Source organism: Coregonus clupeaformis, chromosome 24 (assembly GCF_020615455.1).
Source record: "Coregonus clupeaformis isolate EN_2021a chromosome 24, ASM2061545v1, whole genome shotgun sequence".
Lineage (NCBI taxonomy): Eukaryota > Metazoa > Chordata > Actinopteri > Salmoniformes > Salmonidae > Coregonus > Coregonus clupeaformis.
The window spans coordinates 8023890-8036909 of record NC_059215.1 but is presented as its reverse complement, the minus strand read 5'-3'; the positions used below and the strand labels follow the sequence as shown (position 1 = coordinate 8036909).

The 13020-nt window shown below is 41.3% G+C and overlaps 1 protein-coding gene across 1 annotated transcript in view; it reads left to right on the top strand.

The window, feature by feature from the left end:
• Window positions 1–292: 292 nt before the first annotated feature.
• The window catches only part of LOC123481790 (metabotropic glutamate receptor 4-like), a 39153-nt gene continuing 26425 nt past the window's right edge, over window positions 293–13020 (top strand). Inside the window, exons 1-3 of the mRNA XM_045206800.1 lie at window positions 293–338; window positions 708–844; window positions 2085–3020. Of these exons, the coding sequence (XP_045062735.1) occupies window positions 293–338; window positions 708–844; window positions 2085–3020 (1119 nt within the window). The remainder of the gene's footprint in view (window positions 339–707; window positions 845–2084; window positions 3021–13020) is intronic.

Genomic DNA, 13020 nt, shown 5'->3' with positions numbered 1-13020 from the left:
CTGGCTCGCTGGAGAAGTGTTCTCTTCACGGATGAATCCCGGTTTCAACTGTACCAGGCAGATGGCAGACAGCGTGTATGGCGTCGTGTGGGAGAGCGGTTTGCTGATGTCAACGTTGTGAACAGAGTGCCCCATGGTGCCGTTGGGGTTATGAAATGGGCAGGCATAAGCTACGGACAAAGAACAGAATTGCATTTTATTGATGGCAATTTGAATGCTCAGAGATACCGTGACGAGATCCTGAGGCCCATTGTCGTGCCATTCATCCGCCGCCATCACCTCATGTTTCATCATGATAATGCACGGCCCCACGTCGCAAGGATTTCTGATCCACACCCGTACCTTTTTTTTAAGGTATCTGTGATCAACAGATGCATATCTGTATTCCCAGTGAAATCCATAGATTAGGGCCTAATTAATTTATTTCAATTGACTGATTTCCTTATATGAACTTTAACTCCGTTTTTAAATAATGTTTTGTTGCATGTTGCATTTATATTTTTGTTCAGTGATAGCCTGTGATTGCATAGAATGCTTCCAATACTTTATACTGTACATGTGTTGTGTTCTATGTTGTTATGTGTCTTGTATGTAGCATTCCGGCACCACACATGAGTTCTCTCTCAGTAAATAAACGTTATTTGATTTGAATTGAATACATATGGTGGATATTATTAACAAAAATGTCCCTTTTAATTATTCTGCAGGAATTGCTGGCACTCCAGTGATCTTCAATGTGAATGGAGATGCCCCTGGTCGCTATGAGATTTACCAGTACCAGATGAAACACAACACCACAGAGTATAAGATCATCGGCCACTGGGCAGACCAGCTTCATTTAGATGTATGGTTATTTATCCACTTGTTTATTGCATGGCACCCGTCAAGGTTTTCAGTAATGTGAATCTAAGTAAATACTGTATGCAGTTAGAAGTGTCTGTGAAGGTTAATACAGTACATCATATTTTTTGGTGATAAAAAGATGCACTGACTAAAAACATGTCATATTAAACCATGATATTAATGTATTTTTCATTACTGTATCCATAGCCTCAGTCCATGCTTTACCAACTAAGTTAAGTCATGCAGGACCTGGGACTTATCTATATGATAAAAAGACAGTAGATATCAGGGGCCTGCTGTGGGGTTACTGTTGCACACCAAATCATAGCTGTTGTGGAATGCAGGCTCAGGGATAACGGTATGAAGAAGACATATTCAGGAAACGCAAACAACCATGTTGCCATTCAGAGATTATTTACTGTGCTGATTCTGAATCTACCCCAGGCCATTTCAAGTAACCATCAGGCATCTGAAACATATGGTAATAAACTAAGTAATGGCAATAGGACAAGACTACGATGTGGTATTACATTATGTTAGCATTACCAATACATTTTAGTCATTTAGCAGACACTCTTATCCAGAGCGACTTACAGTTAGTGAGTGCATAAATTTTTCATACTGGCCCCCCGTGGGGAATCGAACCCACAACCCTGGCGTTGCAAGCACCATGCTCTACCAACTGAGCTACAGGAGGACCAGTATTACAGCATTTGCTTGTTCTTCTTAAATTAGGTGGAAAGTGCCTTTAAAGCAAGGCTTATGTGACTGAGAAGGGGACAGATATGTAGTTTCCTGCTGAGTTATAATTTACAAAAAATGCTGTATTCCATGCTTTAAGATAAGAACAGCTTTCAAAGCAATTACTTTGTGATTGAAAAATGGTGTAGTGGTCTTGTTAAATGCTGTTTACCATCCTTAAAAACAAATGTCTTTCATCCCACCATCCTTGTGTTTTTGGTTTTCATTCTAATCCACTAAAAAATTATTGAATTGTGCTCTCATGCATATGTAATATTCGTTTTTATTATGCAACAAGAAAAACAAGATAGTTGTGGCCACACAATTTGATCAGTGTTAATGACTCTAAACATTTTTATGCAAATGTTATTCTAAGTTTATCCAAATTTCATTTGGCTTATTCAAGGAAAACATGCATTAATAAAGTACACTTTTTATGACTGTTTAATGGTCACAGACAGATAGATAACTCCTCCTGTCCTTCACCTTCTTTCCGCCAGACTAAGGAGATGCAGTGGCCTGGTGGGACACTCCAGGTGCCCCAGTCTATCTGCAGCCAGCCCTGTTGTCCTGGGGAGAGGAAGAAAACAGTGAAGGGTGTCCCCTGCTGTTGGCACTGTGAGCGCTGTGATGGCTACCAGTACCAGGCCGACACCTACAGCTGTAAGATGTGCCGCTTTGACCTGCGGCCCAACAAGAACCACACGGCCTGTGAGGCCATCCCCATCGTCAAGCTGGAGTGGAGTTCCCCCTGGGCCGTCATCCCCGTCCTCATCGCTGTGCTGGGAATCATGGCCACCATGTTTGTGGTGGGCACCTTCATCCGCTACAACGACACGCCCATCGTGAAGGCATCAGGGCGCGAACTCAGCTATGTGCTGCTGACAGGCATCTTCCTGTGCTACGCCACCACCTTCCTCATGATCGCTGCCCCTGACGTTGGCATCTGCTCCCTGCGACGGATCTTCCTGGGTCTGGGGATGAGTATTAGCTATGCAGCGCTGCTCACTAAGACCAACCGTATCTATCGCATCTTTGAGCAGGGGAAGATGTCAGTGAGCGCCCCCAGGTTAATCTCTCCGGCCTCCCAGCTGGTCATCACCTTCAGCCTGATCTCAGTTCAGCTCCTGGGGGTGTGCATCTGGTTTGGTGTGGACCCGTCTCAGGCTATCATCGACTATGAGGACCAGCGCACGTCCAACCCGGACATGGCCCGTGGCGTGCTCAAATGTGACATCTCAGACCTTTCTCTGATCTGCCTGCTTGGTTTCAGCATGCTGCTCATGGTCACCTGTACGGTGTATGCCATCAAGACCCGGGGCGTGCCAGAGACCTTCAACGAGGCCAAGCCCATCGGCTTCACCATGTACACCACCTGTATCGTGTGGCTAGCCTTCATACCCATCTTCTTTGGGACCTCGCAGTCAACAGAAAAGGTAAATGTTTACTTTGACAATTGAACTCTTTAAATCATGCTATAAATTCAATAATGTAATTTTAAATATGTTTTGCTGTTGAATTTTTGTTATATTATGATAGGAACATTTTAATTCAAATCTTCAAAATGGTTTAAAACAATGATGTATGGAAGAATTGAGTCATCCTTGACAACTATTACTTATACTATTTCCTGTTTTGATGAATTTTCCAACGTTGTCCGATTGATCCCTCAAATCTAGTGTGTAAATGGTGAGCACCACGAGGACAAGACAATTAAATTCACTTGTGTGAGCCAAGGATTGTCTGACAGTTTTTCCATTTGGAATTACGCTTTGCTCCTGCAGTTTATTGTGAGAAAAATGGCCCACTTAAATTGCTCTTGTTGTTTAACGTCAGTATCTTATGTGCGTGGATGCCTCAGCTATTCATCATGTGATAAGATGATGCTGCTTTCTGTTCCACTCAGGGGATTACCGGGCATTGAGTGCTGACTTGTGCGGATAATTCATTTCACCCAAGTTTGTTTGGATTTGTTTTCTTTAATTGTGTTTCTTTGTATGTGTTTGATTTTGCTTCATAGTGACAGGGAATGCCAAGTAGTCAGTCAATCAGTACACTCTGATGTGCAACGAAATGAGAGATGCTCATCACAACAGATGCAATGAAAATCACTGCTTTTGATAACAAGTGTCTTATTGGGTAGAAATGCACTGTTTGTGGCATTGTCTTTCTACTGGAATTTTCGGACAGTGGCTTGTCATTTGATTTGGAACGTTGTATTTTCTGATGATGTGGATGAATAAGCCATCAAGAATGAGTTATCAACAACTAAAATGACAAGCATTTTTTTCTGAAACAGGCAGCTTTGAAATGTCGGCTACGTTGGATAATTGTCAGATATGGTTTGTCATGTTTTCCTACAGACACACTTTAAGTGACTGACTCACCAAGCCAAACGGGGGTAAATAAAACTATTTCTCCCAAACTTTCAGCACACATGTCTTCCAACATACAGTACCAGTCAAAAGTTTGGACACACCTACTCAGAATAATAGTGAAGACATCAAAACTATGAAATAACACATATGGAATCATGTAGTAACCAAAAGACTGTTAAACAAATCAAAATATATTTTATATTTGAGATTCTTCAAATAGCCACCCTTTGCCTTGATGACAGCTTTGCACACTCTTGGCATTCTCTAAACCAGCTTCATGAGGAATGCTTCTCCAACAGTCATGAAGGAATTCCCACATATGCTGAACACTTGTTGGCTGCTTTTCCTTCACTCTGCCGTCCAACACATCCCAAACCATCTCAATTGGGTTGAGGTCGGGTGATTGTGGAGGCCAGGTCACCTGATGCAGCACTCCATCACTCTCCTTCTTGGTAAAATAGCCCCTACACAGCCTGGAGGTGTGTTGGGTCATTGTCCTGTTGAAAAACAAATGATAGTCCCACTAAACCCAAACCAGATGGGATGGTGTATCGCTGCAGAATGCTGTGGTAGCCATGCTGGTTAAGTGTGCCTTGAATTCTAAATAAATCACCAACAGTGTCACTAGCAAAGCACCCCCACACCATAACACCTCCTCCTCCATGCTTCATGGTGGGAACCACACATGAGGAGATAATCCGTTCACCTACTCTGCGTCTCACAAAGACACGCCGGTTGGAACCAAAAATCTGAAATTTGGACTCATCAGACCAAAGGACAGATTTCCACCAGTCTAATGGCCATTGCTCATTTTTCTTGGCCCAAGCAGGTCTCTTCTTCTTATTGGTGTCCTTTAGTAGTGGTTTCTTTGCAGCAATTCGACCATGAAGGCCTGATTCACGCAGTCTCCTCTGAACAGTTGATGTTGTGATGTGTTTGTTACTTGAACTCTGTGAAGCATTTATTTGGGCTGCAATCTGAGGTGCAGTTAACTCTAATGAACTTATCCTCTGCAGCAGAGGTAACTCTGGGTCTTCCTTTCCTGTGGCGGTCCTCATGAGAGCCAGTTTCATCATAGCGCTTGATGGGTTTTGCGACTGCACTTGAAGAAACTTTCAAAGTTCTTGAAATGTTCCGTATTGACTGACCTTCATGTCTTAAAGTAATGATTGACTGTCGTTTCTCTTTGCTTATTTGAGCTGTTCTTGCCAAATAGGGCTATAATCTGTATACCACCCTCTACCTTGTGACAACACAACTGATTGGGCCAAACGCATTAAGAAGGAAGGAAATTCCACAATTTAACTTTTAAGAAGGCACACCTGTTAATTGAAATGCATTCCAGGTGACTACCTCATGAAACTGGTTGAGAGAATGCCAAGAGTGTGCAAATCTGTCATCAAGGCAAAGGGTGGCTACTTTGAAATATATTTTGATTTGTTTAACACTTTTTTGGTTACTACATGATTCCATATGAGTTATATCATAGTTTTGATGTCTTCACTGTTATTCTACAATGTAGAAAATAGTAAAAATAAAGAAAAACCCTGGAATGAGTAGGTGTGTCCAAACTTGACTGGTACTGTATGTCAGGTAGACATAAGTGTACAGAATATACTACACTTTGTTTGTATTGCATATTTGAAATATTTACCTGAATTCCTTACCACCCCAATAAATGTGTCACTACTGAAACATAGTGAACAAGTTGCAATAAAGGGAGATCCATGCACAGTAGTGATCATTTTGATTAACCTTCTATTACAGATCAATTTTAGAAAATGTATTTGCAGTCCAAATCAACAAAATAGTAAAAACATGATTTTTTACCTGATTTTCAAAACCTTTATTTAGAGAATTATAATCTCTATTGTTCTCTGTAAAATGTTCAATGTTGATTGTATGAATCTGAAACTTGTTGATTGAGTTACTTATGCATCTAATTATTTATGTTGTTAGATATTTAAATGATCACTTTATCCCCCTCAGTTTTAGTTTTATGTCCCTATATAAAAATAACAAAAAAGTTAAAACGATTGAGTGACAGGTTGGCGCTCAAAAAACTACACTGTGTTGCTGTGTGTAGGCAGCCTGGTCTCATAGACTAGACGTTACATAGTAAAAGTAAATCCAGGACACCCAAATTAGTATAATATTTTACGTTTGGTACATAAGACAGAAAGTAACTTAAAGGTGCAATAAGCCGAAATCATTCCAGCATTTCCTGGTTGCTAAAATTCAAATAGTTCAACTAATTTCAGTTGATGTCACAAAACAATCAGTCATTGTGTACAGAATCATTGTACCATCTAAACCACTGTGAAATATATTTTCCATAACCAAAAATATTGTATTTTCAGCTGGTGTACAAAACCGAAATTAAAAGATGCAAAAACTAAACTTAATATTGGGAAGCATAGAAATAGTGCATATCGAACAGATCTACCACTTATTAGGCTTGCTTTCGATGAGAATGACCTATAACTCAACATTTCTATGTGAATTTGGTCGGGTCGCCGAAAAGGTTATATATAAGACAAGAACATATTGTACACTTTGCAAATTCGTAACATATTTTATGAAAATGATGGACATTCTGAAATTAATACATACCATACATTTACATTTACTTCATTTAGCAGACGCTCTTATCCAGAGCGAATTACAAATTGGTGCATTCACCTTATAGCCAGTGGGATGACCACTTTACAATGTTTTTGTTTTTTGTTTTTTTTTGGGGGGGGGGTAAGGGGGGGTAGAAGGATTACTTCATCCTATCCCAGGTATTCCTTAAAGAGGTGGGGTTTCAAATGTCTCCGGAAGGTGGTGAGTGACTCCGCTGTCCTGGCGTCGTGAGGGAGCTTGTTCCACCATACGAAATGTAATATATCATACTAAATCCTGTGCCTCGGAAAGCCACTGGGCAGTTAGGTATGAATCCTTTGGGTTTCCAAAAAAAAGCAGGGAAAAAAGCGTTCTCATCTCGCCTACACCTGTAATATTAGATTTGGATTTAAAAGGGTGGTGTCAAGTTTACCTTGGAATATGCTTCACTCTTAGCTATAGCGGTAAAAAGTGTTAGTGTTATTTGCCTTAGCCTATTTAGCTAGCTTGAACCAGCTAATCTGCCACGATGGATATCAGAAACAAATGAGAAGGAGAGCGATGAGCAGTAAGTTAGCAGCAGCATCAGACCACTGAGTCTGCCACCAAGTCCAACAGCGATGGTGCTCCCGAGCTCCAGCTAGCTCCGTGTGCAGAGCCTACCCACCCTTCCACAAGCGCCGCTATAATGGCTCCACAGCCGCCTCCACCTCCGACTGTTCCTGATGTTAAGTTGCGTCAATTCGAATCTGGTATAAGGAACAAAAGAGGTGAACACACGTCTTTTAAGATGTACTAGTATTTTAATTAATGCAAACACTTGAGTGGTAAATATGATGTTCGTATATACGGGCCCACTGAAAAACCACGCAGGGCAGACAGAGAACTGAGCTATTGTTATAAGTTCTTCTTTAAATACTCTGACAGAGATAGTTCCCGCTCCCTGCTGGGCCTGTCAGAATAGAGGCTGGGTGTGGTTTAAACTTACCCAACCTATCGTTGGCGCTCAGGCTGGTCCCAGCCCCTTGGCGCTTCACTGTTGCCGGTCATTAGTTGTTATCTTTACAACTTGTCTCGAGTCAGCAACCTCAGACATAGTTTGTTCTTCTTCATTGTAGCAGTACACATGTCCTTGAGCAGTTTAATAAAGAGGCAGTGTGTGTGTGTGTGTGTGTGTGAGTCACAAGTCTGTCTCTGCCTACCCCCTAACGGTTCCTCACATTAATCACAGCTTGTTATGTTAAACAATCTATATCAGTACAGCACAAACCTATTATGTTTAATCATTAATGTATTCTTTCTAAGCTAGGCATCACATCTAGTTATAAGAAAATTATAACTAGATGTGATTTCAGGGAGATTTAGGATTCCCCCTTTTGACACCCACTAGGGTGTCACTCATTAAAATACAATACAAACTAAAATAATCACACTTTTATTAATAGGCAATAATGATAATAAAAAGGCCTTCAGTCCTTCCATCTACACCTAACTTGTACTAGGTTGGCTACCAGCCACCCAGGAACTTCAAACCTTCACCTAAGGAAAGACAAACATTCACAATAGTTAAAATGGATTTATAAAACATAAAAACACAAACAGGGAATTTTGATTCCCCCTTTAGACACCCACTAGGGTGTTACTCCACCACCTCACCAATAGCAAACCAAGGGTCATCCTCAGTCAGCTTCATCTCAGTGTCTGCATCTCCTTCTTGAGCCCCTAGGAGGGGCATCATACCAGCCGTATGCACGACATCTGTAACAGACTTTCTCAAACAAGGAATTACACAGGCATCACAGCACATTAATATTAGAAACACAACTACTAGGGTCAGAAATCCAGTAACCACCAGTGCAGCATACTTACCAAACCACTCCCCCAACCAGGAGAACAGTCCGTTTCCCTCCATTCCAGCCATGCTCTTCATTTCAGCTGATAGTTTATCTAAACCAACTAGGGCTTTAGAGATACTCCCGTCAGGACTGGTATTGTTAGGGATAAACGTACAACAATGGCTTACCATTCTATAGACACCACTCCTTTCTGCCTGATCTAGAGCCAACCTCTTTTTACTAAGTCATAAGAGTGAGATGGTGGATAATTGTTCAAAGATCCCTTTTGTTGCATCCCTAGTCTAGCCAATAAATCGTTGTTGGCCGTAATAGATATAATTAATCCAATCCACAATTTTGTTTGTCACCCACCTAAAGAACGTGGTAGTAAACCCTTCCCCTAATTGTTTCATAGCTCGGTATCCATCCGATACCCCCCTTGGTATCCCAATCGCATCCATCTAAATAGGGCTATTCTCCTTCTTGTTAAAACTCCTCCTACATCTGTTTAATCCTTGGTTCCTGGTGACTAATTCTAACTAGCTGAACCAGTAGAACCAGGGCGCACATATCTAGCCACCCTTTTGGAATTCTCTGCCTTATACTGCCTTTACTGGCACACGCCCACCACACATCGGTTACAGGGGCTGTAAGTTTCAGAATTCTCTCCTGTGCTTCCGAACTTAAGTCCGTCACATTACTACTCTCCAATTGATAATTGGTGAGGTCTTTGTTTCTCTTTACCCCCCATCTGGATGTTCAGTCACCCTCGGTCTCATATCCCCATCCCCAAGTGTTTTTAAACACTTGAGTCTAGGAACATTCCGCCGTGGGGGCCGAACACGAATATAATGGGATTTCATAATCCCAAATTGCTTATTGACATGTACCCCACCCGTTGGCTACGTCCCTAACCCTTATTCTGAATCTGACAGTCTGCCCTTCTCTGACTCCCATTTTGTAGGCCACTCGTCCTTGGCGGTCAGTATGTCGGGTCGCTTCTCTTCTCTTTTACTTCTTAACAATGGTAAGGGCATAGCGTAATTGGTGGTGGATCTTGTCATATCAAGACCATTGCCGAGACTATGATGCAACTCAAGTTATCCATATTCCCAAAAACCGCCAACCCTCTCCTGTCCTCAGTCTTTCTGCTTGGTACTACCCCATACTCACACCCTGAGAACACACTACAGTGATGATAGGTCGGGGTAGGAGATCTTCGTTAACAGAGGTGATCCCCAGACCCTATTGGTCCAGTTCTTCTCTCTAACTCTGCATGTGTTTAGTGGTGCTTGCATGTGTTCTTACCTTTTTGCAGTGGGTAACGTGGACCCAGGTTGCTCTTTCTGCTATTCTAATAGCAAAGGCAGTGACCAATATAACCTGATAGGGTCCTTCCCAACAGGCCTGCTTCCAGTTTTTCTTCTTTAGGGACTGGATGCTCACCAGTCACCTGGTTAGATAGAGTGGGTCACCTTCTCATTTAGTTCACCTGTGGGGCACAAAACCTCTTACATACAGGTGTGGTTAATAAACTATCTTCACACGTGTTCAGCTCTCAATTTCTAATTCTGACTGCATTCCTTTTTTTAAAAGTATTTTGACCTCTCCTTCGTATATATTTATTATTCAATCCTACCATCTACTATCATCCCCCTTTTGACACATGATTCTGCTCATGTGTCAATATTACCACCTACCTAAACAATCACTTAGGTAATATTGGTAATTTATCATCCAATTGCCATCCCTTATTTATTTTTTTAGACTGTCCCTTGCTTCTTTATTGCTCCTCCCACTTCCTTTGTCTTTTATGGCGGCTAAATTCGACTTGCATTCAGTTCAGAATCAATAGTAATCCAATCAATCAATCCCTTATCTTGTAAAAACACTCATGTTTAGTTCAAACTCCGTTCTACCCCGGCTCTCCCGGGCTTGACCTGAAGACTGATGGTTGGACATGACAGGTCCATACTTAAATCTTTCAAACCTAACACAAACCCCCTAAATTTAACATAACAACCCTTTATAACCATCATACTAGGTGTGTTGTTTTTTATTTGAAAAACCCAATTTGAAAAACAACAACCACAAATAGCCAGGCCCCACTTAATTTGGTAGCTCACTTTTATGACCTAAATACTGCCTAACTTCACTACTGCTCCCCCTAGCCCTGGGCAACATTCCAATGAGATAAGCTAATCTCTTTCTCCTGGTTATACATTTTGTTAACCTTCAATTACCATCAGTAATCTAAAGATGGTAGTACACACAAAACATGATACAGATATCCCCAGTCCTAACCCATCAATAATTGTTTGTATCAATCTAATTCCTCATAACTAATCCATAAAACCACTCAAATTTCCTCGAGTATACAATTATTATTTAATTGATTACCCTAAATCTGCTACATGTGATCTCATCTCAAATGATCCATTATCAATTATTTGATCAACCCCCTAGGAAAATCTGTCTCCCCTTCTATTGTTCCTGTCCCCCCTGTAAATGTCATATTTCATTCATTAGCCAATTCAATCACATACTCCGTGTAAGTAAGACATTATATTTTATCCCAGGCATCCCCTTAACATAATGCTATAGGAGACTTCCATCAATCCTGGAAGACACTATATAATACCACGTTTCATTAAGTTCACTACACCTTCTAATATAACCCTATAACCCCTTTCTATTAATTTAATCCTCTCAACCTGTTGTATTGAGGTTATAAAATATAAACCTATTGTTTAATAACTTCATAACGCAGAAAAACGGTTTATTTAATCCATCATCCTAATAGTAAAAACGATATCCCATTGTTCACGTAACGAAACCAAATTATCGTTTTAGAATTCACAAATTATTTTCATACACCACTGGTGTTACGCAACCTATCGAATAAAGTAATAACAATTAGAATTTATCAAAGCACTGCCTTCCAGTCAAGTATTTAGACTACTTGAAATCTTACAGCTCAATCTAACTCGCTGGACTGTCTCTATATATTTTTTTAAATAATCCTTTGTCCTCAACTCAATTGTCACAGCTCTATCGCCATTTCAGTTCGCTATTCAATTTCTTTCACTGTTCTCTCTGATTAGGCCCTAATTAATAAAACAAAACTTGCTATAAGCATACATTTAATTATATTCCTATCATTTAAACTATGAACTGTCTCTCACCCCTTCTCCCCGCTCCTTCCTACACAACGGGGGAGGCGCGGGGACCTGCCCTAATCATCTTCCTTCTTAGGAAATAATGTCATTCGTACTTGTAACATATTTTCATAGACCTTTCTAGAATACTTCTAAAGCTATCTAATTCAACTTTTCACATTTCTCAATCTACGTCATAATCTAGGTCCATAGCCCCAATGCGAAAGCTTTACCCACTGTCCCTACCTGGGTTCGAACCCGGGACCCTCTACATACATCGCCAGTCACTCTACAATGATTCTTTCAAAGCAACTACTTCCAGTTCATAGAGCAAGTGACGTCACCAAATGAAAATCGCACTAGCTCTCACCTCATTCAGCAACACAAAAACTCTCTCTCCCTTCACCCATTCCCTACTGAATAAGTGAGTCTTTCTATTTAACCCCAACCACGCTACAAATCTTCCATTCAACATCAACAAACCAAATACTCAGTAGTATCCGGTTACCACCCATACCAGCCGTTGAATTCACTCATACACACAGATTTCACCTTATGCCATTGAAATGCCCAACAAAACATAATAGTTCAATGGAAACCTCTATTGGCTCTCTACTATTTACATACATTACTTCTATAACCACATTAGTTATGGTCCGATTACCCATCAAACCTTATCACATGATCAAACAACGGCACAACCTTAAACTCATATGGGGCGGCAGGTAGCCCAGTAACCAAGAGCACTGTGCCAGCAACCGAGAGGTCGCCGGTTCCAATCCCCGAGCCGACCAGGCGAAAAATCTGCCGATGTGCCCCCGAGCAAGGCACCCAACCCCAATTGCTCCTGCAAGTCGCTCTGGACAAGAGCGTCTTCTAAATGACCGCAAATGTAAATATTCTCTACTTTCTCACCCATGACGTACGTCTACGTTTGGGTGAGCAAGTTCATGCGTATATATCGTTAGAAATGTATAGGTACCTCTCAAATAATCGCTTCGTGGTGTTTTTAGCCAATTCTTAATTGACACAAATCACTTCTTCAAACTTTTTACACGTGGAACCAAAAAATAGACTGTCATTTCCCGGACATTGCCCTTTCCTTTAGCTCTGCAGTCACGATGGTTATGACCTGTTTTGTTACAGTATTTACACGGGGCCTCACACTCTCTGGCAAAATGTCCCTCCTTGTTACAGTTGAAGCATCGACCTCCCCCGCTGTATTCTTCACTTTTCCCTGCCTTTACCCGCTATTTCCCCAAGAGTGGCCATTAGGTACTCTGCTCCTTTCTGCTCTTTCTTGGCTCTGTCCTGTCTGTTATTCTGCTCATGATGGATTGCATGTCTCTCTGAGGCTATTACACAATTCAGTTATTTTCCCAACATACTCTCCGTGATCGGCCCATGGCAAATGTGTCCTCTGGGCATCCCCTGAAACCCATTGCCCTCTAACGGCAGCCC